Below are 25,964 nucleotides of genomic sequence, written 5' to 3'. Positions count from 1 at the left end.
TTCTGCTATGATCTTTTTTTTATATAGTCCTTGAGCATTTATTGCGAATTAACAATTCATAGCGATTAAATAGAGTATCAAACAACAATATTAAGGACGATATCTGGCAATGTGAAGGATAAAGAAAACAGGGAATCAGCTGGTAGTCACATTCTTTCTTCTTCCTCTTTTCTTTTCTAATGACAAAAGCAAGGAAGCTTGAGTGTCAATCCTTAAATTGTATATGGATCCTCCAAAAATTAGTTTCACATACACCTATCTAAGTCGTGCAGCTTTGTATATTATTTACCCTACGTAATTCTATAATTTGATGATGTCCTCCAAATCAGAAGTCTTCAGTAGAATATTATTTGATTAAATTTTTAGTTCAAGCATTTCGGGTAGCTCTTATTCAAAGCAACAAATCCTTTTCTTATAAGAACAAAAATGTGAATGGCATATTAAGATAGAGTGTAGCCCTGAATTTTTTTATTTTTTATTTTTCGAAAATTACATTCGACAATAATCTATATCTGGCACTCTGAATTAATTTTGTAATGATGAAACATAACTTGAAGAAAATCCTAGGCATCTGGGGAATGTATCTATGCAAATTTTAGTTTTTGAGAAGTAAATATGCAAATAACAACTTTGAGGGGTAAACTAATTTGTCGACAAAAGTCTATTGAATGTTCTTCGCTTTCAGTTCAGAGATATTACCTCAGAAGCTAAACTAATTTGTCGGCGAACATTACTGTAATCCTAATACTGCATAAACTGACATCTCAGATGTTTATGAATATTTCTTGACTCACTTCTAGATTCATCAAATACAAATGATGATCAAATCACGAGAAGGAAACATTATTCATTGTTATACCAAAAGCTGCTCTTAGCTCACAGTGAATTTTTGTAAATAAATGATATCATATTCAATTTACTATATTGAAATATCATCTTGTGTCGCACCTGGGTAAAGTAATGGTGTAACAATTACAATTTGATGAAATATCTTCTCAAAAGTTAGAATAACTAATGATAATTAGAATTCACATAACGACAATTATGTCGAACCTCCCCCTCATTTCCAGTGAGCACATTAATGTTCCCCATCTTTATAATTGAGCTTGTGAAGTGCCTGAAAAATAATTCTTGATCCTCTGCATAAGTCCACACTAGTCTCAATATAGTCTCCTCAGTCTCCTGATACACAAGCTCATTATCACTTTGCAAGAGACCCTCGCCTCGAATTAAGTTAAGGTAATACTCGTTATCGAATTTCCTCGATGTCTTTAAGTCAAGGGGTATTAACGCATTATCTCTTCCTGATTGTGGGCATACCGAACGAAGACTATCGAAGAAATCTGAACTCCTCTCCTCCATTTCTTTATCTAATTCTTGACCATATAGCCTACTTTTGAAGCTTAGGCATCGTGATCTTCCGATTGTATGACTACCTGTAATAACAAGTTTAATCAAGACTAATCAACAAACACATGACCAAAAAAGTGCGACACTTTGTCTACAATAATGAGGATAAATCTACATAGGAAACTGCATTTGATAGACTAGACATAGTTGATAAGGTGTTATTGGTACCTGAGAGACTAACCAGGTCTACAATGTCAAGACCCTGATCTTGGAAATTTGAAATGAGCATCTCAAGGGTGAAGTTTGGAGCAGGTATCATTCGGTTTGCAGCACTAATGCTGGCCTTCAAGGAATCCTTCCTTCCCAAGTACACCTTCCAGTTTGGACCACCTCTCTGCAAGATAGAGAGTGAAATTGATTTAGAACGCTCCTCAAATTATTAGACAAAAATATTTAGTTGATGCCTTTCTCTTGATTACTATTACATAGATTGCTAATTATGAACTGGCTTGATAAGAATTGTTCAAGTATTTGATTAATTTAAGTATGCAAAAGTCAGAGCAGCCATCAATAACTTGGAACGGGGAGAGAGGAGGAGAGCAATTTTGCAAGTAAAACTATGATTAGTTTATTTGCAACATCTTATTACAATCATAGAAATTGTAATTAAGCTACTAACCAAATGAACTGCATCTCGAGCAACGATTGTTATAATATCAGCACAAGAAACAGTCAATGGACATGCCTCCTCCAACACAGCCTTGATTCGATCTATCACCTCGAATCCTCGTACCGAATTCAAGTTAGGAACTGCATTTTTCTCGCTAACTATGCCGCCAGCATCATCAAGAAGAAGAGATGCATCACAACCCTGCAAGATCAAAGATTTTCAGTATTGTAGATGGTGTATGCTTATCTGCATGATTTAAAAGAAACAGATCAATTTTCATACAGCGCCTAACATGTTAGTAAAAGTAGGGTGTTATAAATCACAGGAAGACGGTTGAAATCACAAAATCACCAGAAGAAAAACTAAGGTATTATATACAAATTAATTTTCCAAAGTTGCAGGACAAGAGCAAGAACCAGAACAAAGCAGTCATGGAATTGAAGGCGGAGGAGGGAGGCGGCCATCGTCGGATCTCGGTACACCGCCGCTGCAACATTCTGCCTCACAATCTCCTCAGCTAAGGGGCATGAGTCATAGTAGTAGTATGGAGAGAGCTCATCAGCAGCTCCAACTGAGCTAAAAGTTAGCAGCAAGAGGAAGAGCAGCAACACCATTGTTGTCATGACAAGATTAAGCAGCTGAATCTAATTGAAGTTAGATAGTACAAGAGATTAATTTGATTATATATATATATAGTTTTGACATATATTATCACTTGACTGTACTTGCAAAGTTGTTCCAAATTCCATGCCAGCTTCAACAACTACCAGAACAATGGTTGGTCATAGAGGATGTACCAACTTCAACCAATTAGCATCACTATGCAACTGCTGTTTTTGTTTCTATTTTATATGTTAATCCACTTGTGTCTTTTTTTTTCTTTTCTTTTTTTCTCCTTTTCTTTTTGAGAGAGAAAAGTGGGCTATGCCCAGTAAGGATTAATCTACTTGTGTTTTGTTAGTACAATTATCTATAAATGGCAAATTTGTGGACAAACACATTTTGTGCACAATTATTTACACAAAGTTTTGTATATGATCAAGACACATCATCAATAGAAGATTGAATCAAGCAAAGAAGATGGATGAAGATTGAATTGGAAATAAGAACAGTTTTCAGTCGCTATATCAGAAACCGTCGAACGGCCACCGGCACAAAAGGCGAAGATCGTTTAGTGAAAATAAGTCGCGTTCGAACAGCAGTAAATGGAGAAGTGTGTTTGTTTCTATTATGTATGTTGATTCACTTGTGTCTTCAGATGCATTGCCTGAAATCAACATGTTGCAAAGACTAGAGAAGTTCAATGGTAAGAAAACCTGTTCCGGCCTTCGGTCCGAGCCCAAGCTTGAGTCTTATAAATTGATCAGTTATTTCAGATGTAGAGTTCTGCATTTCTTTTCCTTGTCAAGGCTCACATCACTTTGAATACTGTTTGATAACTATTTTAGCCAAGAAATAGGGTATCACAGTGTAAACAATCATCCATTCCCCCCTGTAGTAAAAATGGTGAAGAACTAATACATAAAGTACTAACAGTGACAGACTTTTTTAAAAAAAAAAAAAAAAAAAAAAACTTTGTATAGCTTTGATATCCAACCAACGAAAGTAACATTATCCATCTTCCTTTTACGTACATTTCAACAAAGAAATCAAGAAAAAGAGAACATGTATCAACTGGTTTACAGATCTGTATCAGTCTCAAAGTATTCTCTGCAGTAAAAAGAAAAAAGAAAAAAGAAAAACTCATCACAGCTCAAGTAAAACTCCCCCGACGAAGTAATAAATGCAGCAATGTCTTAAGATCATTCAAATTCCTGCATAAGAGAACATTGTCAGAACTTAACAGGCAAACTAAACTTAGATATTAGAAAGTATACAATGAGAGAAGAACTATAACTCATTTTTGACCTCATTGTTGAAGAGCTAGTCTCAAAATAATCCAAGAATGGGAGTCTTTACCTTTGCATTACTGATATGGAACATCTCATGCATATCCATCCACCCCTCCCCCCCTAGTGAGAATACTTTTCAGAACTGAATCCAGCATTGGTGAAGTTGAGAATTCTTTCAAGTTTCCTCTGATCGAAGACTTCAACTTGGACTGAGAAGATCGAGCTAACAGGGCGATGATCTGATAAACTAAGCTCAGACATCCAATACGAAAGTTGTCTGATGCCTTCCCCCAACCAGAGTATGCGATCACACCTGGGTCATGGAGCACCAACTTTATTGGAAAATATGCAGTAAAGATCAAAGTAATCTAAAAACTAGTTTGTCAAAGAATCAAATTTTGAAGGCGCGAAATCAGAGAATATTAGGCCTTAAAAGTGCATTCAGTGGATAGGCCTTTTTTTTTTAATATAATAGTAGTTATTACAATATAAAAATTACCGTCCGTTTGCCAGTAACAAGAACTCATCACATTTTTAAAGAAGCCAATCACGCTATTAATTGGCTTACAAATTGAGGTAGATCTTTAGAATATGAATGCAACTTAAGATGGGAGTTTCTTCCAAGCTTCTTTAGTTTTTCGGCTTCTTAGTTCATAATTTTTTTTTAAAAATATTTATGTGTTTCTTAACTCTCCAACGGTTGGGTTTGGTTAGCTCTACACCTGTTCTAAGTGGTTGAGCTGGGCCACGTGGCCCAACCCATTCGATTGAGTCCGGCCCTTGGCCCAGCCTGATCCAAGTTGGTTAGGTCATGGGCCCAAACCGTGCTTAGTCAGTGGGCTACACCCAACCCAAACCTTTTGGCTTGTTATTGCCTCAAATAAATTACTTTTATTCTTAGAAACTTTGTTTATTGTTAAACTAAAAATGTGAATTTATTTATGGATAAAGGTGTAGATTTATACTCACACCTGGATCAGCAACTTGAGTTATTCCCTTTCGTGTTATTACGATACAACGTTATTTATCTTCGTGCAAGTAAGATTTGAGAACAATCATCATTATGTAGTGATTCAAGTCTATCTTAAAGTTGTATTCTTAATCATATCAATTCCATCTCTTATGCCTCTAAAAATATCTCAAACCCAAAAAAAAAAAAACACCAAAGAAATGGCGTGTAGTTAGCGTACCATGCTGGCGACCTCCTCTTCTCTCCTTCCTTTGCATTCTCTCCTGCATACATGTTGGAATTAATCTCATACTTGTAAGTGGGTGCAAAATTAATCAATCCCTCTTTCCAACCATAGAATATGTGCCCTCTTGTTAGCTCCTTGCTAAGCTGCCAGATTTGTTCATCAAATAATCAATTCACTATCATCATTAAAATAATAATAAATAACCCTCTTAAAACTGAGAGAAATAGCATTACCTGATCAAAGTTCATCAGCTCATCCCATCGTTTCATAGCCACCAGAGCCCTTATTTCACCATCCAGCATATTGAGTCGATAGTTTAGATCTCCAAACCAGAAGATACGGCTGTTATGATAAAATTATGCATGTTTTCTATTACCCGTTAACGTAGATATTCACAGTTTAATCATAAAAAAAAATTTAAAAAAAAAATTTCTTAATCGTTACGTTCTAAAAGTTGTATGCATGAACCAAAAGAGCAACTTACTCATGGGATGGAATCGTCTGCGGTTGGTCAGCATCGTGAAAAGATGAGAACCGCGTGCGTTGCAAGATCTCACAGACGTCGGAGTTCCTTCTCTGCTGATCCCCCGCCTTGTGGCCGGAACTGAGATGAGAACAAACGAAGCAGAGCCGTGTCTGGAAGACAGACATGCTGACAGAAACAGAGCCCTGCATTACCACACGACAAGAGATGTTTCACATAACAAAGACACATCTTAGATGATTATATTGTAAGTTAGAAACCATCACCTTGTTCCCCATGTAGCCCATCAGCCCAACCCCAACTGGAGAAACCTTCAGGTTGTTTACATGGCTCCGCAGCCTTCGACACACCCACACAGAGATGTAAATGCCCACCATCTGTTTACTGACAACCCGGACGTATCTAGGACGAGGCTTTGGACATTCCTTGATCATCTCTGTTTCGTATTCCTCTTCAGAAATCCTGTCAGAAGTGACGTCGAGTGATTCTAAGACGTCAAACGTGTCCTGCTGCTCAGACCAGAGCATTCCAAGGTTCCCTGAGCTATGAGGTACTCGTCTCAATCCAGCTTTTAATGCTACATCCTGTGGATCATGATCACAGTTAGGAGCTTCTAAGCTGCTCATAACTCTCCTCAACTTGTTCATCCTAGATTTCAAAGCTTGCGGAGGGGAATCTAATGAATACTCCGGCCAGTCTATGTTCCAATCCAACTCTTTCCCTCGAGAGTAGCCATCCTCAGAATGCCCAGCTGCATCAATCTTATCCTCCATTGTAGGATTTGATGGTCTGATTAGTATTGGCGAGGAAGGAGCACTGTAACTTTTATATGATGTCTTGGGTTGTGGAGACTTGTTAAGTGTTCTGCGAATAATGGCCTCCCACTTAGATATTGGTCTGCTATCCTCTGTTCCTAGTACATTACCAGCATTTAAAGGGACTACTTCTTGGAAACTGTTAAGATGGAGAGCATCAGAATAGATTAAAAACTAAACCCTCCACAATTAATTCTTAATGAATATCAAATTTGGCTAGTTTGATTAGAGTGGTATAGATGTTAGCAATGTGTTTGTTCTCCAAATGATAAGTGCATCTAAGACCATGGAAAGAGAATTATACTGACCCAAGAATATAGATGTCTGCTGATTGTTTGGCACAAAGCCAATCATCAAGCTCAATCTCTTCAAATGGGATCCTTCCGGCAACATTCCATGTTCCAATCATCACCCTGGTTATCACCATTAGGTTGTTAAAAATTAAATATTTGATGCAAAAAAAAAAAATTCATGGAAAGGGATTGATTCAGTACTTCACAGGAATGAATTAAGATATCTATGGATACTACTGCCAAACCTCACATCTTTTTTACTTATGTAGTTCACGCGAAAGGTTTCTGATTTCCTTCGCCGAATTCTTGATGGAGCCTGTTTTCGTCTTCCTACAAGAATTATCAACATTAAAGTTGATTAGAACGTCAACTTTACAGTACTAAAATTTCTTTCAGGATGAGACTTTTTTTTTCTGTACCTATTAGTTCAGCAGGACATGCACTGTTTCTCTCCAAATTTTCAAAGAAGCAATCCTCCTTAGTGTTCCTTGAATCTTGGAATAATAAAAAGAAAAGGAAACTTAATATCTGTCGTTTGATTAGATAACATAATGACAATGCTAGAGAAAGTCAAACTCTATTACCATACCATCATCCTCGCTTTCTGTCTCAACTTCATCTTCACTGAATTCATCCACCTTTGGCTTGATGTTAAGCCACTTCCTCATCATAATATAAGGCCAGAAGGACTGTAATAATTGAATTCTAAGATCAAAACCATCAGATACAGATACACCACTTAATTAAATAACCCATTCTTACCTCAGATTGCTTTCCTTTCCTGGTTCTCATTGTCTACAGTGGTAGAAATTTTTGAGACAACTATTAAAAGAACAATCCCCCCTGTTGCTGAGTTATATAATACAATTGTAGGATATGATACATCCTTTGTTGCAATCCGGTAGGAGAGGGGAAAAAAAATGAAGAATAGGACAAAGAGGTAAGTAAAGTAGAAGAAGAAAAGTTTGTGGTCAAGGTAAAAAGAAGGCATGCATTAAAAGTCCAAATTGACAACATAAAATCCATTTCGTTTCGTCCAAATCCTATTCCTTTCCTGATAAGTAAAAGCTTTACTGGATGATTCTAGGCAAGGCGGTGCCAGTGCCAGTGCCAATGCCAATGCAAGTGCCATCAGCAACCGATCCGAATCCATCCAATTAAAAATAAGTGGAGAAGATATGGAGGTACAGATTCCTTGTGGTAATAAGTTATTTAACTGTCAACGTTGCTCTTTTGCATGGACCATTGGGGCTGTAGCAAAAGCGTAAGAGATGAGGACAGGGACCATTGGAGCACCACCTTCAAACAGAAAGTGACGGGCAAAAATGGAGATGATGGAGATGGAGATAGAGATAGTTCTCATTGAACGGCCCGGCCCCCACCTGAGCACTAAATATAGGCAATAGGGACAGGAGAGGAGAAATGAACCGAGATTAAACGCCTAGAATCCGAAGCTTGGATAATGGGTGGTGATGGCTTTGTTGCATGCGTTGATGAATGAAGAAAAGGATGCAGAAGAGCCAAGGACATGACAGTGAGGAAGAGACCTCCAACCAGATGAAGAAGCTTGTTGTGGGTCCTGAGCACTAAGACAGTGGAGAGCTTAGGGAGAACACGTATAGCAGAAATGATGATGGGGAAGAGGATGGGGGGCAGGAAAGAAGAGGAGAGAGTAGTTGCTTGGGGAGAAATTTGAGTACTGTCACACTTAGTGCCAAAAGTTGATGTAAGTAAGTATCTGTGGGGCCTAATGGCATCTCAAGTCAAAAAAAGGGTTAGTCTGCATGCTTATCAAGTTGATGCAGGGGGGATGCTGCTTCCTAGAGTGGTGACTTGATGATCTAGATTCCTAACAAGATTGAATAGACAATGAGCAATGTAAGACAATCTTTTCTCTTCTTTTTATTCCCTTTCGGTAGAAGTAGGTAAAAAGGATAGGAAGCTCGCATTATTCTTTTCATCAAATGAGTTGTTAAACCTGTTAGGTGGCGTTTTCATTGCCAGATAAAATTTTAAACTAGTTTAGCCAAAACTGATATTATTAAAAAAAACTTATACTGATTTGGACTATTATTGGTAAATTAATATAGTGATATAATAATTACACCTGATAATGACATAATAAATAATAAATTAGGAGATATTTTGACAAATGATCAATATATTATTTATAGTAGAAGAGAGGGGGAGAGAGAGAGAGAGAGAGAGAAAGAATGATTCAAACAATAACTAATTGAAGTGATATTCTTTCAAAGGCAAAATAGTTATTAGATTTTATTAATAAATATAAAATATTAGATAGAAGAGGGGAGAAGAGAGAAATAGGTATTAGTAAATTAATATTGAGATGAGTTATTATTTAATACTTAGAATAAGCTAATGTTTATTCAACATCCAAACAGGGCATAAACAAAACAAGAGTCAAATCTTATTAAAAACGAAAAACAAAAACAAGAGTCTATGACTGGTACGTTAGGCGAAAATAAACAATTTTAAATCCTTGGCGTTGTTCTACTGGTAGACAAAAACGCAGGGTCATAGTGGAGTATGTGCAACGGGTAGAGTGGAAAAGAAACCTCATCAGCCTGGCCTTGGAAACAAAGGTCTCTGAAAGGCATGATGTGTAAAGTCTCATTTAGATATCAGAAAGACCATTTAACTCAGACCGAGCAACATCGCTAATCACTGTAAAACTCACTTGCTAAACCAACACGTCCAAAGAAGAAAAGAAAAGAATCATGCTGTGCCAGAGGCCCAGATTACATAGATTCCCACATCATCAGACCACCAGTCATACTTTGAAGTGCATAAAAGGGCATCAACGAAGTTCAGGCATGCCTGGTGGGCAAGTTGAGACATGACATTTACAGGGTATCTAACAGCACACCACAACTTTGGTTGATGAAGCTTTTTTAACACTTAGAGCATCTCCACAAATCAATAAGGCAGGAAAAGGACAGGAATCTCAAGCACTCCATAATGACAGTAAGAAAGAAATCATAGTTACCAGCTAACTCCAGTTAATGCTCCCAAGAAAGCCTACTCTGAAGCTTCTCCCGTAAAGAAGGAAAAAAAAAGTCGAAAGGCATCTGGTTGACCACTCACTGGAATTACATAAATTGGCTGCGCTTCTGAATGTATATGTCTTGACAAAAGCTTAAAGTAACAGAAACAAAAATTTCATGGTACCTTTATTTCCTTCTTGCTTTGTATTTATTACCATCAACAAATCAATAACTAATATTACATTCAAGATTATTAACACTTGACAACAGAGCTAGTCTTAGTGCATACCAAGATGATTTGTTGCTCCATTGTATCATTTAATATGACTTTGAATGCAGCTAGAATAGTACAAAAGGCATCACTTCCAACCTGGTATTAATTATGCCCGTCCTATGCATTCATCAGTGAGCTGTAACTCACATGAATGTACTGGTTGGAAATAAGTATGGCTTGGAGAAGTTATTCCATCTGCAGAACTGATCTTTAATACTTCTCCTGAATCTTGATAACAAATTGATATTAATTAGTTCTTCTCATGATATGTAATTGCTGATGATGTGGATCTAACTGATCACAAAAACAGGAAGCTCTAGTAGATTTCTTGATTAGTGCTCAAGAAATATGTGGCTCAACAGTATTTCTTCCGTAAACCTTATAATTTTCAACTTTACTGTACTAAATTTTGACGTCATCTATGCCTCGGTAATAGCTCATGCAGAAATGAGTTGTGGGTACAGTTCGACCCCAAATAAATAAAACAGGATCAGAATTTTCAAAGACAAACTTCCGTAACACGGCAGTCCTCGCAAATTCTTTCTTCAATTTATGAATAGCAGCTTCCAATTCCAAACAATTAAAAAAAAATCACCAGCTGAGAGGGGCATACCTCTTTGTCCTTGTCAATGCTGAAGATGAACTCCCTTTGTAAGTAACTTCTGCTCACTGATGTTCCAAATCTTGCCTATTTGATTGAACCTCCTATCCATCAGATTTGAATCTGGATGTTCCCATTTAAGAGTTAATATACAACAGATGGCTCAGATATCTTGAAATTGAAGGCTCAGAAATCTTTTCTCCTATATTTAGATGATTATATAAGCAGTGTCGAGGTTAAGTCATCCTCAGATAAATTCCAATCAATACAAGCAATATGAATAACAGCATCCATTACTCTACTAACTGATCCAAAAGAAACCATCAGCTTCTCACTGTTTTCAGAGGAGCATACTAGTCGGTATCAGTGCTGAAGATAAGCTCCCTTCCGTAGGTAGCTCCTGCCTTCCGAGGTTCAAAATCTGGCCAGTCTGATTGAACAACGCATGTTTCACACATGAACGTGCGTGTTAATTATCCCTGCATATGAGTTCATTTACAACAGAATCCAACAGCGAACTTGAACTTGAACTTCATTGCTCATTCTTTTGCTCCTATAATTAGATGATTATATGTGCTGTGACAAGGTTCAAAGTCATGCTCAATTATACACGAGCAATCTCCAATGACCTGACAAGGGCAAACACTGAGAACATACTGAGCATCTTGTTCTCATAGCCCAGACATTTCCTTGGTCCTGCATCACCGGAAGAACAGGAAGCATTAGCGAACAGAGTATATCCATAATAGCCCTCGAAAAGGGTGACATCTCTACACGAGTAAAATCAAACATTCATCATGTAACATCATCATATACAAGAATTATCATGCCAATGCCCTGTTGGCACCGCACATGCTGGCTCGACCTGCCCACTGGCACATCTCAAATGTGCTTTTTAGGGTCTTTCTATATGATTTTGCTTTGAATATACATATTAAAGCCTACATTAGAGTCTTTTATTCCTAGATAATGTTGTAACTGATTGATTTTATTAAAGACATAGCAATAGTCATGTAGGAACATAATTCAACACATAATATGAATATGATTGCACATTCAATAGTTCAATAAATAAACATTAAAACCTAGTTGATGGATTATATCTGAAGCACACACAGTAGATTCTTTTCAAATAAAGAAACCCCAAGTGGCACTCTAAAAGTGAAACAAAGATATTACTAAGATCGTGAGGAAGAAAAACTGGATGTTTAATCAAAACTTTTGGTGAAGAGGAGTAATCAGATAGAACACTAACAACAAAAAAAGATACTAAGTGGTAATGCAATAGTATAGCACAATACTATCCCTCAATGATAAGAAGGAATTGAACATTATTAATTACCATTTTCCAGCATGAAAGAAGATTCCAAAAGCAAAACATCTCTTCAGCCTGATGCAAGCCTTAATTCATTATTCCTTTGACCTGAAAGATCGTGTAATATACTCAAGCTGCTATCTATCCGTTGCTCAGTCCAACCAAGTCTTCTCTCAAGTTTGATTACACCAGCATGCATTATTCGAACATCAACCTGAGCAAGCCTCGCAAAAGCCCGTATCAAGATATAATAATCAGCATGTGCAACATAAATAAGCCTGCCATTTACTTTCTTCCGCTTGTAAATAAGATAACCTTCTGTCCTCTTTTGAGCCCTTGGGCTGAGATAATGAAACCCATTCTCTTCCATTTCTATCTTCATCTGCTCTAGCGCAATATTTTTTGAAGTAGCATAACAATTAGTACACTTGGAATAATTTCCACATGAACAAGTGGAGTCGCTAACAAAAACATTTTTGGTTCGTTTGCTTACGGGCACACCAAGATACTCGGTAGAAAATCTCCCTTCCTCAGAGTATAAAATTCCATCAGATTTTTCGTCTGGTTTCTTGGTATTAAATAATGTGTCAGCAGGCACTTCATCTCTGGATCTCTTTCCTTTCAACCCAGGGGCCTCAGATCTTACATCATCATGAAGATTATCATCCTGTTATTAAATGGTCAAAGCAGAAATATGTCACTTTTTTAAACATTTCATTGTACTGATCTCAAAGTTAAAGAAGATTGTCTAACCTTGACAAAAGTCCACCTTCACAAGTCAACAACACTTCATATAAAAACAACCAAAAAAAGTAACAAGGGAGCATGAAGATACAATAGTAATCAGTAAGATGTAGTGCACAGATTACAAAGCAACTGACAAGCTGATGCTCAATTTACAAATGCGAGTAGAGTACAATTTGTAGAAAAAGCATTAGAGCTCTCCTGGATTAGACAATGGAGCATCAATCAGACCATACCACCACATATTATTTAAGTTCATACCAATAATTAGACCTAATAGAAGTTCAACACTAGCAGCCACACAAAAAAAGGTACAAGGAAATAACAACCCAGCTTTGCAAGTTGACTATATTTTTCACTGATTCATCTCAAACATCATATGCCACAAGCTCATCTCATTTTCATAATTAGTGTAACTAATATGGATTCGCCAGATATGCAGGAAGGTTATGAGCATGTCCACAAGCACGTAAACCCACATGCATGCATGCCCACATACAATTAACTTTGAATAATAAACATATCAATAGGAAGAGGAGAGAAAGAACATAATTTCCACTTTGCTTCTCCTCCAATGTTCAAGGGGGAAGAAGGAGAAATTGGGTGAGGCCAGTTTCCTCATTTATATAACCCACTGTTTTTACATATCTCCTCAAATTTCAAAAAGGGGGACAAAAATGGGAGAAAATTAGTTTCACTTTTCTACTCTGTTCCCTTCCTGCTATGTATCTTTGTTCACCCTAAATCTAACTCCAAACTAAGATGAAAGCAATCAAACCTACTAGTATGCTCAGAAGAATATGAGGAGGCTACAAATAAATTTCGAACTACATAACACCTAACAGACACACACACACACACACACACAAAAAGCTACCTAACACGCACATCCACTTTCATCCTTATGTGTGAACAAGCTAATAGCACACAGAGGCAGAACACAATTGATACACATAATGTAGAAACTGGTTAAAAGATAACATTTGTTTGGTGTAGACTAAGTTCCATCTGACCAATGCAAATAAAGCCTTAGATGAACTTTCTCAAATTTTCAATAGATGCAATTAGTCAATTACAACTAAAGAGAAGCATAATATTGAGCATAATCCAGAGATGTAGTACATATGATAACTGACAAATTTAAAATATCCTAAAGTTGCACATAACCTAGAAGGGAATATATGCAAATACTGTGTTTACCTCTTTCTTATTGTAAATCTCCCACAATCTCTCAATTAATGTCTCCTCATCATAAGATGTCATTGTTCCAGCAAAAATAATTTCCTTGCAATACTTGAGATATGATGGCAAATCCATTGAAAAGTCTGCAGCAGGAGACCAAATAACAGCAAATTAGATGCCACATGCTTGAGTTCAGATGGTTAAGCTAATAGTTCTATAAAGATGCTAACTTCTATCGTCATAAAAATCTCGGCATTATTCTGAATATCCAAGCTCAGTGAAAATTGCATAAAATTCTACATTTAATGCAGTAATTTCATGAAAAACTAAAGGATAACCTTACTATTCTTAGAAGGAACCAATTCATCCCTATTTATTTTTTCAGAGATCAAACTTGACCTGCCAAAGATTCCTTGATAGCTAACAGATTAGATCATAAAAGAACCATACATTGCCCACACTGCATAATTGTTGAAATGTGCAATATTTAACCATCACAGTTTCAAAAGTTACATGGATTCCTTAATGGCAATACTCGCAACTATAATTATGGTGAGATGTGAAACTACAATTTAAAACAATTAATGGCAAGCAGAAAGCAGCATCAAGCTATTCATTGTCGGTTGCCCACACTGCATAATTGTTGAAATGTGCAATATTTAATCATCACATAGTTTAAATGTTAAATGGACTCCTTAATGGCTATACTTGCAACTATAATTAGTTGCATAAAGAAAATGCCTTATAAATTTTCTGTTGCTCTAAAACTAACTGAAACAGATTGACTCGTAAAAAGTTCTCCGGAATAGCACTTGTAGATAACAAATTTGAGTGATATATATTTGTATATACAATAAATAAAAAGATATACAGTACATTTACCATGTCTAGTGCTGATATTGTCATATGCAGCTTCAAGAATGCCCAACAGCTCTTTGGTGTTGAACTCAGAACTCCTGGTACGCATCAGGTTCTTTACTGGCAATGAATTTGTAGTCCCTCTGTCATCCTTCATTGTCTCTCCAAACTTCTGTGCAGAGCTTAAATTTGGTTCATCAGAATTTAAATTAAGTTGATGACAATGTGAAAGAGAATCATCCATAGTAGATAGAGTCATCTCCCATGTCCCTTGACCATGTATGTTGTACAAGATTCTTAGTGTTACTATTAGTATTGCCATTACACAAACTCGAGTTGGAAGTCTAGATGCATTACTTGACAACCACAATTCTGCAGGAACTGACCATTCATAAAGGCGGGAAGCATGCGGAAGAAGGTTTTCCACAGAGAGAGATAGGTCCTTCAAGTAGCGGCAGGCAAGTGCATAGAAGTTAACTGAAGGGAGACGTAGGCCAATACCTTGAGCAATGGAACCAGCTGTGGATTCCAACTGCCATGCTCCAATAACTCGGGTAGGCCTGAACAAGAACCTGGTACTCAATGGACAAACATTTGAAGGGCTTCCAAGGTACTTATCCAATTCAACAAATGCAGCCAGGTACGGAAGCTTCCCCTCTAAGACCCATTGATAAATGTCAGTTGGCACCACTGCCTCACGTGCAATATGACAAACCAAAAAGCAAATAGCCAATGAGGAATACACAGGTATCATTTTCCTCAATGCGCGGAAGAAAATATATATTGCTCTCTGTCCATTCAAGTTGTGGGGTTCCAACTTATATTTAGCTCTGATATTTGTAGAAGATTTTTGGTCTTCTGCAACAGACAATTTGAGTTAATTTTCTGTAGAAAACCACCCTCTATATCAACTAATGCTGCATCACAAAATTACCTTTATTGAATATATAATAGGATAAGATTCACACTAAAAGAACTGAAGACACAGAAGCATACAGATACGTACATACATAAAGATCACTAGCAATCAACACCATAACCTGCATAACCATTTGTTCCATTGCAGTCCCCTACTCTTTCGAACCATATAGACTATAAATTGAAAGCCTCAAAACACTTTTTTCTTCTTCAGAATTCAATGAGGTTAGGATTTAGTCAAATTAAAACTTCCGACATCTTAAAAAGACAATCTTATAATTAATGCTACAAAATAAGCTCTCAACCGGACAAAGAAGCAGCATTCTTTATTTTTCCTGAACAAGAACCATAATACTTTTAACTATGGGAGAGATCTTTTTTCTTTATCCTAAATAAGAACCACGATCGTTTAGTTTTAATTACGGTAGAGATCTTTCTATTCTCCTAAGACACCAACTGTAAAAAATTTAAATACGGAAGAAATCTTGCCTTGTTCATCGTCCCAAGATCTCGATGCCGTGGTCGCCGACGCTTCCTCAGATTGCGCAATCACCTTCCGTGCCCACCCGTCATCGAAAACCCTAGACGCAGCCACATAACGCAGCCATATCGTCCCGGCAAGCCCGCATACCAACGGACTAACTCCAAACCTCTCCACCATCACCTCGCACTGCCGCTGCAGCATCACCTGCAACCCCTGCACGTAACGCAGCCGGATAGCTGTCGCTGCCACCTCGGGCTCCGGGCACGGCCCGGATCCAAAGTCCCTCGGCTCCGGGGGGTCGTCGTCGAACAAGTAAGGCCTCTCCTTCTTCTTCTCCTCCTCCTCCTCTATCTTCGCATCACCGCCTCCGGCGAGGGACTGGGTTAGGGATCGCAAGATCTCGTCGCGGGATTTCTTTGGAGCGGGGGGACCGGCGGTGGAGGAGTGGGGTCGAGATCGGTGATGGAAGATGCTGTAGAGGGCGCCTGACCCGGGGACTCCACCATCGCCGAGGATGTCCTCGTCGGCGTAGCCGGTCTCCACGACGTCCTGGCTCTGAGAGCCGCATTGGCGGCAATAGTAGAAGCCGTCGTCTCCGCCGTCAAATTCGGTGGCGCCGCATCCCTCGCAGTAGAGGCGGCGCTCCGCCTCCATGGCTTAAGGGAAGAGGAGACAAGGAAGGGGTTTTAGACGTTTCTCGGCCTCTTGCTCTCTCATAAATCGCTCCGGCCCACCGCCTCTCAATAAGATGGCAATCCTACTGGGACTTCTCATAGGCCCACTTGGCCTAACGAGTCCGTTGATGACTAGGATGTCCTTGGCCTGCAAATATATTGTGTGATTTGTTGAAACGTAGGGTGTAAAATATAAATATCTTAAATTATAGGTGTCAAATGTAAAGCTCCCCTAAAAAAAAAAACGCGATTTTAAGTTAATTAGGAACATGGCAGCGTATAACTGGATGCTTGAGGACAGCTAATCACAGGTTGCGCCATCTATGCCGTAGTAAATTCCAACAGCCTGAAATCGTAGGGAATCCGCTCCTAATCTTCTTCTAGTATTCTCACCCAGTTATTTGTCCACTCTTCTTACACCACCAATGACCACGAAGTTTGGCCCGCGAACAAACTTCCCCAATTATACTGCCGACAAATTTGTGGTGATAACCGTTGCCACGTCGTACGAAGTCAAGATCTCTGGTCCGTTCTGTGTCCGGTTAGTTTCTTTTTCGTTTTATATTCTTCCCACTTTTGTTCTTTCTTCGGTTGGAGATGGAGAAGCTTCTCTTCTATGGATTTAGGGATCCGACGACGAAACCCTAGCTCTGGGATCAAGAAATCACAAGGGTGAATAACTCGTCTTCTTCACGTGGATCGTCGCAGATCGCTGCAGCGTGAATCTCCTCCTTTCCTTGTAGAATTCTTGGTATCAGTCGTTTCGAGTCATCATTTATGCGTTTCTTGACGTAATAAAGCTTGATATCTTGCGGATTTCTTTCGCGATGCAATTGGTCAACTTTGGTTTGTAATATTACGTGCTCTTCTTGATACTGCCCTGTTCTTAGATTGAGTGATCTTTATCTGGATTCTTGAAATAGCTATTTATTTTGGGTTATCCGAGAAGTTGCTTAAATTGTAATAACATGCGTATGTGAGTAAAAAGTTTTTTAGAATCTCCTGAGGATATAGAACCCAAGACGATCTAATTGAGCTATTTTGTGAAGAGAGGAAAAAAAAAAGGAATTGAAGTTGTCAAACCTGTTTCAATACAGGCAATAGAATCCCTAGGTTAATAAATTCTTGCAATAATAGAATTCAGATCAAACAAATGGAAGGCCTTTGATATGTCTGAGTTGCATAGAGCTGGCAGATTCCTTCAATTGCTGACTGCCAGGAGGCGGCATTAGAATCTTTGCTGATAACTCCTAATTTGACATTTATGAAGGTATATGCATACATTCGTGGAGTAAACGGAAGATTATTTTTCATGGAATCAAAGAAAAACATGCTCTCTTTTTTTCTCCATATATCAACGATAGTGTTGCCCTCTTCAGCTTTGTACTGTTGATTCTGTCGCTAGTTACTCCGCTGTTGATTTCTTTCAAAATTATGAAGTATAGACCATGCTAAATCTTCTCCACAATCAGCTATATACTGTGTCCTCCCTAGACATCTGTAACAAGAAAATAAGATGATAACTATGCCTTTCCTTTTGTAACTTATCTTTGCAATTCTTTTTGGAAACTGAATTATGCTTGTTTTTTGTTTGAATTATTCCATATGCAACAGTTGCCATTGAGGTGAAGATCATAAGCAAACAATGGCGCATCTATCACGCAGTATGATTGCTTGTTTGCATAGTGGAAGACTTGCTCTTTTGGCTATTTTGGTCTCTGGAGGAATTGTATTGCAAATTTTGGTCAGTATGCTTCCTTTCTTGGTACCAACTTTACGTTGCAGATGCATCACATTATCACATGACTGTTGCTTTGAATGAATCTCATTTATCGTCTTTTATGTTTAGGCTTGTGCTTTGTACAATAATTGGTGGCCAATGTTAACAGGTGATAAAATTAGTTTTTTCATAATATTTTATCAGTTCCACTTGTTAGCATAATCTATAGTAACAACAGTGCAAAATGTTGTTTCTGCAGTGGTGATGTATGTGATTCTTCCCATGCCATTGCTGTTCTTTGCAGGCTCCAACAGTTCGTCACTGATGTCCGGCGACGGAGACGGGTTAGTTATTCCTATGAACATGTCTGCTCTATCCTCAGTTCATAAACCCTGAGTATATTATTCTTAACTTCTGTTTCCCTTTTCTAATATCATGCTTAGATGGGCAAACTTCACAAAGTTCCTTACAGGGGCATCGGTGGTTGGTAGCATTGCGATACCCTCAATCCTAAAGCATGCAGGTGTCATTGGATGGGGAGCTCTGGCCATGGAGCTGTCTTCTTTTGCTGTCTTTGGTATTGCAATCCTGTGGGTTCTACAAATGAGCAGTGAAGATGAGTACAGCATATTCTAGGCTGTAGATTTTTCTGTTCATATTATTAAGAGGAAAAGTCAGTACATTCATGTAAAGGATTTTTGTTGATGTACTGTTCATGGATTTTGTTGAGTGCTATTTTACCTGATATAGTAATGGATGTTCATTTTTAGACATTGACTTCTTGATGGTTCCACTATCAGGCTCATCTGTGTACTTCTGCAGTAGCTTCAAAACTATGATCACTTTAAGATCCATTGTTACTTCATTCGTTGATAAATGAATTGCTTTCAAGTGCATGTTCTTTTGGTTGGTTTGGGAATCCTAATGCCATTGGATTTACCTATTGTTATTTTCTTTTTTTCAATGAAAATATGAGATTTGAGATATACAATAAGAATTTAAGTTAAACCTTAGCAAGTAGCATAGATAAAACTCAAATATTTTTAGGAGTGATGGTAAAAGTGACCGATGACGGTGGCAATTGATGCCAATTGATGCACAGAATAACATGGTTTGCTTGCATTCATTTATTGACTGCAAAATATTTTGGTTTTCTTGTACTAAATACTCGCTTACACTTAACTAGGTTTGCAAAAATTTTACAGGATATCAGAACACCAAGAATGAAGAAAATGTTAGTGCAAGCAGATTTCTCATTTGGCTGCACAAATTTCCGTAAAGTAGATCAACAGGCGAGATGTAAAAGAGTAATACATTAAAAGAACATCAGGGAGACATACCAGCTGAATAGATCACCTCTATCTAGTAAAAGTGACTACTTTCTGGTTCTTCACATATATTAACAAGTAATGCTTTACTCTTATTCAAAGAGAAACAACCAACATCGGTAAGTTTTCTCTATTACCATCAGATATGTCAACAGGCCTTATACTTTCTTCGAGAACAGTGCCTGCAGAACAGTTCATAAACCATCAGGAACTAAAAATAGGTGCACTGAAGTGATGTTTAGGACATGAGACCAGTAATCATTATTACGAAGAAGATCAGATATGCAATCATATAGAAGAACAACCATGTGTATACATAAAAATATAAAGTTTCGAAAGTCCTTTTAAGAGATAATTTTGAAAGTGAAATTTCTGATAGGATACATGTTTTTGACAGAAAATCTAGTAGCACAAAGTAGGTGGAGATCTCTTAATGGGCAAGCTTATCACCTCATAATAATGTGAACCATTAATTTTACAGAATCAGACCATTCTTATCTGATGCACCATCTTAGACATGGTTTTGGGCCAGACCTTGGTGCACAGTGGGACAAATAAGTGTGGTGTCTGCCAGGTTTGACTCAGCCCAGCTAAATTTGAAATGGCTATTTGGGATACTTTTCCTCTGCTCATCTCTAAGCGTTTTCTTCAAATCAAGTTCTATCATGCCTTTTCTTACTAGTTCCTTGCAAGTAAGTTTAAGTCTTCTCCTTCTCGATAGACCCTCTACTGAATGAAATCACTAATTCTTATTGATAAGTTATGTGCTCTTCATATTGGATGATGACATCCCTTCTCCAAAAGCAAATCAATATTACCACCAAGCTAAGCCATTGTCCTAGGCATAGGAAAGGCTGCGAACCATTTATTTCAAGTCTTTTGTAAATTTTCATAAGCCCATACACTCATAATTCTGTATAATCTATAACTAACTGAGAGAATAAATTCATAAATTAACTTAGAAAATATTATATTTAATGAAATGTCATATTCTTAGAAAGCTGCATATTTTGTGTATTAGTCTAACTTCTTATGATATAACTGGTCATGAACAATATCAGAAGACTAGTATCTTTATCATGTTTTATGAACTTAAGAAGTGCAGCTTATAAAATCAATGACCCATATTCTTGCATTCAAATAGCAATTAGTGAAATGCACCTTTGATACTGTCTTGCGTTTTCTTGCATCTCTAAGTAACCTGTTAAATACAAAAGAGAAACAATTTAAGCATAAAAGAAGGCACTAGATAAAAAAACATTACCTTTTTTAAAGAAACATCAAAAAACATTACTCAGATCATTAACAAGTGTGTAGACAGGTAAGAAAGTGAAATACTACTTAAACCCCATGGTGCACAAATAAGTACTTATTGTTGAATACTTGAATACAGAAGCAAAAGTTTGTAATTCACTAGTTTATAGATGAAGGAACCACCGCTTAAATGGAAAAGGGCACATGCTATGCTCAGATCCCATTTCTGTGTTGATATTTGGATTGCCCAAATGATTTGCCTATCAAAGAGAAAACCAAACATGTGTACCAATTATCTCTGGCAAACTGATAGATGCATTAAGAAGATAAGGATCTTACTTGAGTTCTAAATGGAGCAAAAATCATCTTCACATCTTCAAAAACCTCATCTATAGGTTTTGCAGCATCAACCTAACAGGGAGTCAACCATCACAAGTAAATACATAAAGCATTTTACATCCATTTGTAAGTGGATAAAAGAAACAATTTCATTATCATGCATCAGCAAAAAGCTCATCATGTGCCAATGCCTGCACGCTAGCAGCTAGCTTGCCTGGTGAATGAACAGCATGCAATTTTATCCTCAATTGGATTAATTGTCAAATAACGATGAGGAAAGCCACTTTAACAAATGTAAATAACACATCAGCATCCAGCATCTTATACAGAGTCAGTCTTCAAGGATCCAGATAAGTCAATAATATAAATAAGAAAAGAACAAGCAGATGCTAGTGCTGAGAATCTAAAATATGATAGTAAATAGTACTACCTTCCGAACCTTCCCCTTCCTACCGTAGTACTCAACAACAGGTATAGTGGATTCACGAAAAACTTTAAATCGTTTTCTTATTGTGTCAATGTTGTCATCATCTCTCCCCTAACAAACAGGTGAAGATTAGACCCATCAACTTGCAAACACATGACAAAGGTCTTGAAGAAAGAGAAATATAAACCTGGTTCCGATTAAGAAGCCGCTGCTCCAGTTTCCCTTCAGGGCAGTCAAAAAACAGCACAAATTCAGGCTCAACTTTTGTCTGGCACAGAAAAATATATTACCAATATGTATTATCCCGACTATCTTCTGGATAGTTATAGAACACAGTGAATTTATAATTAACATAGATCTCATTATTATATTAGCTTTAGTAGTGGATCACAGTCTTACAACACTCTCAAATGCCACACGATTTTCTTCGTTCCGTGGAAATCCATCAATAAGAAATTTGTTATTTCCACTTTCAAGCATAGCCCTTTGTAATAGCTTAACTGTGACCTCCGGAGGTACAATCTTTCCTTCATTCATCATGTTCTGAATCATCGTACTGAAGAAGCATACATAAGTATACGGATGGAAATATATTTTTGTCATGAGGAAGTAAAACAAAATAGATGTCTGAGATTCATTTTCTGTGAAAAATAAACGCAAACAGCAGAGAACTCAACAAAAGAAGGGAAGAACAGTGATAAAATCTAACTTAACTATGAACAGGATAAAAAATGTAACTTCACATAAAAACTAAAAAATAAGGTAAGGATGATCTTTAAGAAGTGCCAAGTGTCGCTTGATACCCAAATTCTGAACCAGACTTAATTTCTGCACGTAGAAGATCACCAGCACTAAGATGGGTGAAACCAAAGTGTTTGACAATATTTGCACACTGTGTGCCTTTGCCACTGCCAGGCCCACCTGCAGTTGTTTTTAAATAATGCATCATCAACTCTCAAAGCTGTACATGGAAAATAACTGAAAGAATGGCAAAGGGAGAACTTGGCTTAATCAGCAAATGAGTGTGCTAAAAGGAAGAGAAAGTTGCAGTTACAAAGTGTGACCATTCTATGTACTGAACAGACAGAATACCCTGATGATGGCTACTAGCTTAAATAGTTGCTATGTCTTGGTTAATCAGAAGAACAAACAAACGAATCATTTAAGCATGGAGGTTAAACAGCACAGTTTGATCTCTTCTATACAATACACATTTCCTACTGTTCACATATCTCTGGTCCTTCTGAGTTCCGACTACCTCGCTCTTCAGAATTAGGAACTAGGATTTGGGAGGAACAATTCTACAATTGAACATATGAGGAACTGCACAGTTCTCATATCTGAGGCTCTTTCTTTTCTAAGAAAACAACTGTGGTAATTTTGTTGCACCATAAATAAAAGCACACTTCTTATTAACATATTTGCAACCAAATAAAAAAACAGAGGTATCGCACATATGACTGACAAATCAGATATCACCATTTATGGCAAGGAATTCATACCTAAAACAAACACAATAGTGTTCTTGTTGTAAATAGGAGATCTCCCGTTATAATTCTGCATCAAAGTATCAAACAAGTTCATGTCATTCTTGGCACTTAAATAAGTTAAATGTTTAAGCAAAAAAATAATGAAGTATGATTTTCTGTACTTTAACAAACAAAATTCCTATGGAAATAAGTAGACCAATAGGTGACAAATCTTACAGACAATAGAACGAAAGGGATTTCTCAAACAATTCATCTTCTCATACCCCCAAAATATTGACTATGATCAAAATCTCATCAGGAGATTACAATTTTCATTTGCTAGATGTAGTTGGAACTTGGAAGTAGAAACTTTGCAGAATAACAAGAGAAATTTGTTGGACGTAAATATTGTTCTTGCCGCTGGTCCCACATCAAGTGAAATTTATTTGAGAAACCTTCATACATAATATTTATTAGTTAAATAATTCTCATCTAGAATACGAGATAATCGCTAACTAATTCACCACGTTGATTGAATTTAATCGACTTGAGTCGGTTATAGTTTCCTAATCTAAGAAATTTTCTAGTTTTCTACATACTCTGGGTAGGGTACGGTAAGGTTAAAAAGAGTTGTAATGACAAAGGAATTTAGCCTATCCCTCACCTATAAATAGAGAGCACATATAATCGGCAATCCCTAGTGCATGATATTCAAGACGTGAAGACAATTGACATTCTATCTACTATGTCAACACGTAACTCTGTCATTGAAAAGAAGTTATGTCTCTGTTTTTTTAGGAGCCAGACAACGAAGCCTCACGGAATCCACCTTTTCTGGCTTTAGTTTCACTCAAGGGTTCATCAATCAGGCTGAACGCTTGCATCATCCTTTGATATGGCCGGACTGGAACTCAAAAGAAAAAAATTCTAAAATTGAAATGGAGAAGCTTTTTATTTTTACTTCATTTATTCAGTACTTCTTCACTGATACGGAGAAAAAAAAGGATTTCATTTCACTATTTTGACTAAAAAGAAGTAAGGAACCATGGCACCCGATCTTAATAAAGTATTTTACTTAACAAAATTATCCTAATTCAAGTTCTGTTTGCATGTATGGTGTTAAATCTCCACATAAAATGCAACAGTCGTGCAATAAAGAAGCAAACCGTGTTCACATTTACCTTAGTACCCATTGAAAGCCAGACAGATTTTCTCGAAAATAGACCTGCAACCAACCATCGTAAGTCTCCCACAAACCAAACTCTGATACTTATTCAACTAAACTATGGGGAAAAATAAACCCTTTAAAAATGACATTTTCATTTTCCTTTTACAGTTCTACTTCACCAAGTTACGGTGGCGCAATTAGAGAAGGCTAAAAGGACGAATTCGAACCAAAGAAAAAGAAAAAAAAAAAAACACGAATACTCTGATAGAAAAAGTACAGTCAAAACTCACCAGACTTGGGGCTCCTTTAAGAAAACTGCGAAGAAATCCACCCTAACGAAGCCAATGAGCCCATGATGAGTCCATATAACGCGAGAACATCTTGCAAGCATCCAAAGCTCGAAGAATCTCAAAAGGAGAGGAGGGGAAATCGCATCCGATCCAAAGAGCTGAATGCGGAAGGGAACGAGATCCGATACCTGAGAGGGATGGCGCAATTCGAGTTCCCAAAGTGCTTCTCTTCGAGTGTTGAGTGGATTGGCGGTAGAAAAAGATTGGACTTTATATGTAAGGATTTTTAAATAACTGCTCCTATTTTTACTTTTAAAATATAGTAATCACTACTATATTTTTAGACAAAAATATAATAAATATTTCAAGTTGGAGTTCATCCTACGACCTGCATACCTAATTTTACTAAAGTTAGTTACTGACTATATTTTAAATTTTTTTTAAATATCTGATTTGCTACTAAAATGTTTGACTTTTCGGAATTACCGTTATGGTTAATTTTTAATGAAATATCTCTAATATATTATGATAAAAGTTAATAAACATATATAAGCAACTACAATATTAATTTTTTATTTTCTAGTGTAAATATGTTTTATCAATTTTATCTCATATAAAATAGAATACATTTCATTGTACTATAGTATTGATATAATAATGGATAGGTTTTAAAATATTTTTAATTTTTTATGCAAGGATTAAATAGTGTTTTTAGATCTAAGTAGTGTTTTAATTATGATTAGTTAGATTTAACTAACAAAATAGTATTGAAAGAGCAACAATAATTTCGGTGTCAATTATGATATTTTAAAATTAAATAGTAGAAATTATGTAAACATAATTTATTTTTTTTTTAAAAAGCACCCTCCAATTTTTAAAATAATAAAATGGGCTAAATTAATGCACTTTATCAGAACAAAAAATACATTTATAGTGTAAGAAAATAAATATATTCAATTTCAAGAGCTCTTCTTACCATTACCAAAATATTTTAGTTTTTCTTTTGTGCAAATAGCACTTCTTGAGCGAGGAAGTGAAGGGAATCATTGTTGACCACATGGCAAATTAAAAATTTTAATCTTTTGATCTTAAGAGATAAAAGCAATCCGCATTTGGAGATATTTGCAGATCCACTCCATTTCAGATATATTATAAAAAAAGTTTAGCATTCACAGAATATATTTCAACTTTTTTAAGTGAATGTCTAAACTTCC

At 36.8% G+C, this 25,964-nt stretch overlaps 5 protein-coding genes across 17 annotated transcripts; 1 reads left to right on the top strand and 4 right to left on the bottom strand.

The window, feature by feature from the left end:
• Window positions 1-871: 871 nt before the first annotated feature.
• Window positions 872-2,685, bottom strand: LOC140789391 (peroxidase 20-like). Its single transcript, XM_073139072.1, has 4 exons — window positions 2,437-2,685; window positions 2,030-2,221; window positions 1,579-1,744; window positions 872-1,436 (listed from the first exon to the last, which is right to left on the bottom strand). Exons 1-4 carry the CDS (start codon window positions 2,641-2,643, stop codon window positions 1,012-1,014), a joined length of 990 nt encoding a protein of 329 aa, XP_072995173.1. The 5' UTR covers window positions 2,644-2,685; the 3' UTR covers window positions 872-1,011.
• An 894-nt stretch (window positions 2,686-3,579) lies between these two features.
• Window positions 3,580-8,387, bottom strand: LOC140788817 (type I inositol polyphosphate 5-phosphatase 2). Of its 3 annotated transcripts, none has more exons than XM_073138285.1 (11): window positions 7,463-8,387; window positions 7,290-7,389; window positions 7,120-7,194; window positions 6,946-7,030; window positions 6,716-6,820; window positions 5,859-6,546; window positions 5,593-5,777; window positions 5,342-5,450; window positions 5,103-5,251; window positions 3,980-4,225; window positions 3,580-3,834 (listed from the first exon to the last, which is right to left on the bottom strand). In XM_073138285.1, exons 1-10 carry the CDS (start codon window positions 7,490-7,492, stop codon window positions 4,033-4,035), a joined length of 1,719 nt encoding a protein of 572 aa, XP_072994386.1. In that variant the 5' UTR covers window positions 7,493-8,387; the 3' UTR covers window positions 3,580-3,834; window positions 3,980-4,032. The 3 variants fall into 3 exon arrangements, with proteins under 3 accessions (XP_072994386.1, XP_072994387.1, XP_072994388.1); XM_073138286.1 differs by having other exon boundaries at window positions 6,951-7,030; window positions 7,463-8,383; XM_073138287.1 differs by lacking the exons at window positions 6,946-7,030; window positions 7,120-7,194; window positions 7,290-7,389; window positions 7,463-8,387 and adding an exon at window positions 6,902-6,920.
• Window positions 8,388-9,863: 1,476 nt separating this feature from the next.
• Window positions 9,864-16,842, bottom strand: LOC140788816 (TATA box-binding protein-associated factor RNA polymerase I subunit B-like). 4 transcript variants are annotated; one of them, XR_012109098.1, is made up of 6 exons: window positions 16,087-16,840; window positions 14,704-15,537; window positions 13,840-13,964; window positions 11,923-12,562; window positions 10,593-11,276; window positions 9,864-10,207 (listed from the first exon to the last, which is right to left on the bottom strand). XR_012109098.1 is itself a non-coding variant. In XM_073138284.1 (6 exons), the coding sequence occupies exons 1-5, from the start codon at window positions 16,733-16,735 to the stop codon at window positions 11,966-11,968; spliced, it is 2,094 nt and encodes a 697-aa protein (XP_072994385.1). In that variant the 5' UTR covers window positions 16,736-16,842; the 3' UTR covers window positions 9,864-11,276; window positions 11,923-11,965. The 4 variants fall into 4 exon arrangements, 2 of the variants coding, with proteins under 2 accessions (XP_072994385.1, XP_072994383.1); XR_012109099.1 differs by having other exon boundaries at window positions 9,864-10,703; window positions 10,935-11,276; XM_073138284.1 differs by having other exon boundaries at window positions 9,864-11,276; window positions 11,923-12,277; window positions 12,389-12,562; window positions 16,087-16,842.
• Window positions 16,843-17,342: 500 nt separating this feature from the next.
• Window positions 17,343-19,248, top strand: LOC140788659 (vacuolar protein sorting-associated protein 55 homolog). Of its 6 annotated transcripts, none has more exons than XM_073138022.1 (5): window positions 17,343-17,506; window positions 18,370-18,499; window positions 18,605-18,644; window positions 18,735-18,819; window positions 18,919-19,248. In XM_073138022.1, exons 2-5 carry the CDS (start codon window positions 18,401-18,403, stop codon window positions 19,109-19,111), a joined length of 417 nt encoding a protein of 138 aa, XP_072994123.1. In that variant the 5' UTR covers window positions 17,343-17,506; window positions 18,370-18,400; the 3' UTR covers window positions 19,112-19,248. The 6 variants fall into 6 exon arrangements, with proteins under 6 accessions (XP_072994123.1, XP_072994125.1, XP_072994124.1 ...); XM_073138024.1 differs by having other exon boundaries at window positions 17,345-17,427; XM_073138023.1 differs by having other exon boundaries at window positions 17,345-17,474.
• Window positions 19,249-19,773: 525 nt separating this feature from the next.
• LOC140788658 (UMP-CMP kinase 3-like) lies at window positions 19,774-24,993 on the bottom strand. Of its 3 annotated transcripts, XM_073138020.1 has the most exons (12): window positions 24,939-24,988; window positions 24,751-24,840; window positions 24,474-24,517; window positions 23,326-23,380; window positions 22,627-22,744; window positions 22,223-22,379; window positions 22,011-22,091; window positions 21,827-21,934; window positions 21,397-21,468; window positions 21,241-21,317; window positions 20,965-21,004; window positions 19,774-19,985 (listed from the first exon to the last, which is right to left on the bottom strand). In XM_073138020.1, exons 3-12 carry the CDS (start codon window positions 24,483-24,485, stop codon window positions 19,962-19,964), a joined length of 744 nt encoding a protein of 247 aa, XP_072994121.1. In that variant the 5' UTR covers window positions 24,486-24,517; window positions 24,751-24,840; window positions 24,939-24,988; the 3' UTR covers window positions 19,774-19,961. The 3 variants fall into 3 exon arrangements, with proteins under 3 accessions (XP_072994121.1, XP_072994119.1, XP_072994122.1); XM_073138018.1 differs by having other exon boundaries at window positions 24,751-24,993; XM_073138021.1 differs by lacking the exons at window positions 24,474-24,517; window positions 24,751-24,840; window positions 24,939-24,988 and adding an exon at window positions 23,530-23,629.
• Between the last annotated feature and the right edge of the window lie 971 nt (window positions 24,994-25,964).

The sequence above is a fragment of the Typha latifolia genome, chromosome 5, assembly GCF_019914945.1.
Source record: "Typha latifolia isolate L0001 chromosome 5, TyphaL0001v2, whole genome shotgun sequence".
Classification (NCBI taxonomy): domain Eukaryota; kingdom Viridiplantae; phylum Streptophyta; class Magnoliopsida; order Poales; family Typhaceae; genus Typha; species Typha latifolia.
The sequence above is the reverse complement of the archived record's forward strand: the minus strand, read 5'-3'. Positions and strand labels throughout refer to the sequence as shown.

What these genes read in the sequence shown, in the direction of transcription:
- LOC140788816 (XM_073138282.1), bottom strand. Translation starts at nt 16,735, where the DNA reads ATGGAGGCGGAGCGCCGCCTCTACTGCGAGGGATGCGGCGCCACCGAA. An exon ending in ATCTTGGGACGATGAACAAG is followed by an intron (nt 15,538 to 16,086) that starts GCAAGATTTCTT and finishes TGTCTGTTGCAG; the next exon opens with AAGACCAAAAATCTTCTACA. An exon ending in AGATTTACAATAAGAAAGAG is followed by an intron (nt 12,563 to 13,839) that starts GTAAACACAGTA and finishes ATTTAATAACAG; the next exon opens with GATGATAATCTTCATGATGA.
- LOC140789391 (XM_073139072.1), bottom strand. Translation starts at nt 2,643, where the DNA reads ATGACAACAATGGTGTTGCTGCTCTTCCTCTTGCTGCTAACTTTTAGC. An exon ending in TCCATGACTGCTTTGTTCTG is followed by an intron (nt 2,222 to 2,436) that starts GTTCTTGCTCTT and finishes TTGATCTTGCAG; the next exon opens with GGTTGTGATGCATCTCTTCT. An exon ending in AGACCTGGTTAGTCTCTCAG is followed by an intron (nt 1,437 to 1,578) that starts GTACCAATAACA and finishes TTGTTATTACAG; the next exon opens with GTAGTCATACAATCGGAAGA.
- LOC140788817 (XM_073138285.1), bottom strand. Translation starts at nt 7,492, where the DNA reads ATGAGAACCAGGAAAGGAAAGCAATCTGAG. An exon ending in GACAGAAAGCGAGGATGATG is followed by an intron (nt 7,195 to 7,289) that starts GTATGGTAATAG and finishes TATTATTCCAAG; the next exon opens with ATTCAAGGAACACTAAGGAG. An exon ending in TGGGCTACATGGGGAACAAG is followed by an intron (nt 5,778 to 5,858) that starts GTGATGGTTTCT and finishes GTGGTAATGCAG; the next exon opens with GGCTCTGTTTCTGTCAGCAT.
- LOC140788658 (XM_073138018.1), bottom strand. An exon ending in TTGCTCCATTTAGAACTCAA is followed by an intron (nt 21,318 to 21,396) that starts GTAAGATCCTTA and finishes TCTCTTTGATAG; the next exon opens with GCAAATCATTTGGGCAATCC. An exon ending in AACGCAAGACAGTATCAAAG is followed by an intron (nt 19,986 to 20,964) that starts GTGCATTTCACT and finishes ACTGTTCTGCAG; the next exon opens with GCACTGTTCTCGAAGAAAGT.
- LOC140788659 (XM_073138022.1), top strand. Translation starts at nt 18,401, where the DNA reads ATGGCGCATCTATCACGCAGTATGATTGCTTGTTTGCATAGTGGAAGA. An exon ending in TTGGTGGCCAATGTTAACAG is followed by an intron (nt 18,645 to 18,734) that starts GTGATAAAATTA and finishes TTGTTTCTGCAG; the next exon opens with TGGTGATGTATGTGATTCTT. An exon ending in ATGTCCGGCGACGGAGACGG is followed by an intron (nt 18,820 to 18,918) that starts GTTAGTTATTCC and finishes TATCATGCTTAG; the next exon opens with ATGGGCAAACTTCACAAAGT.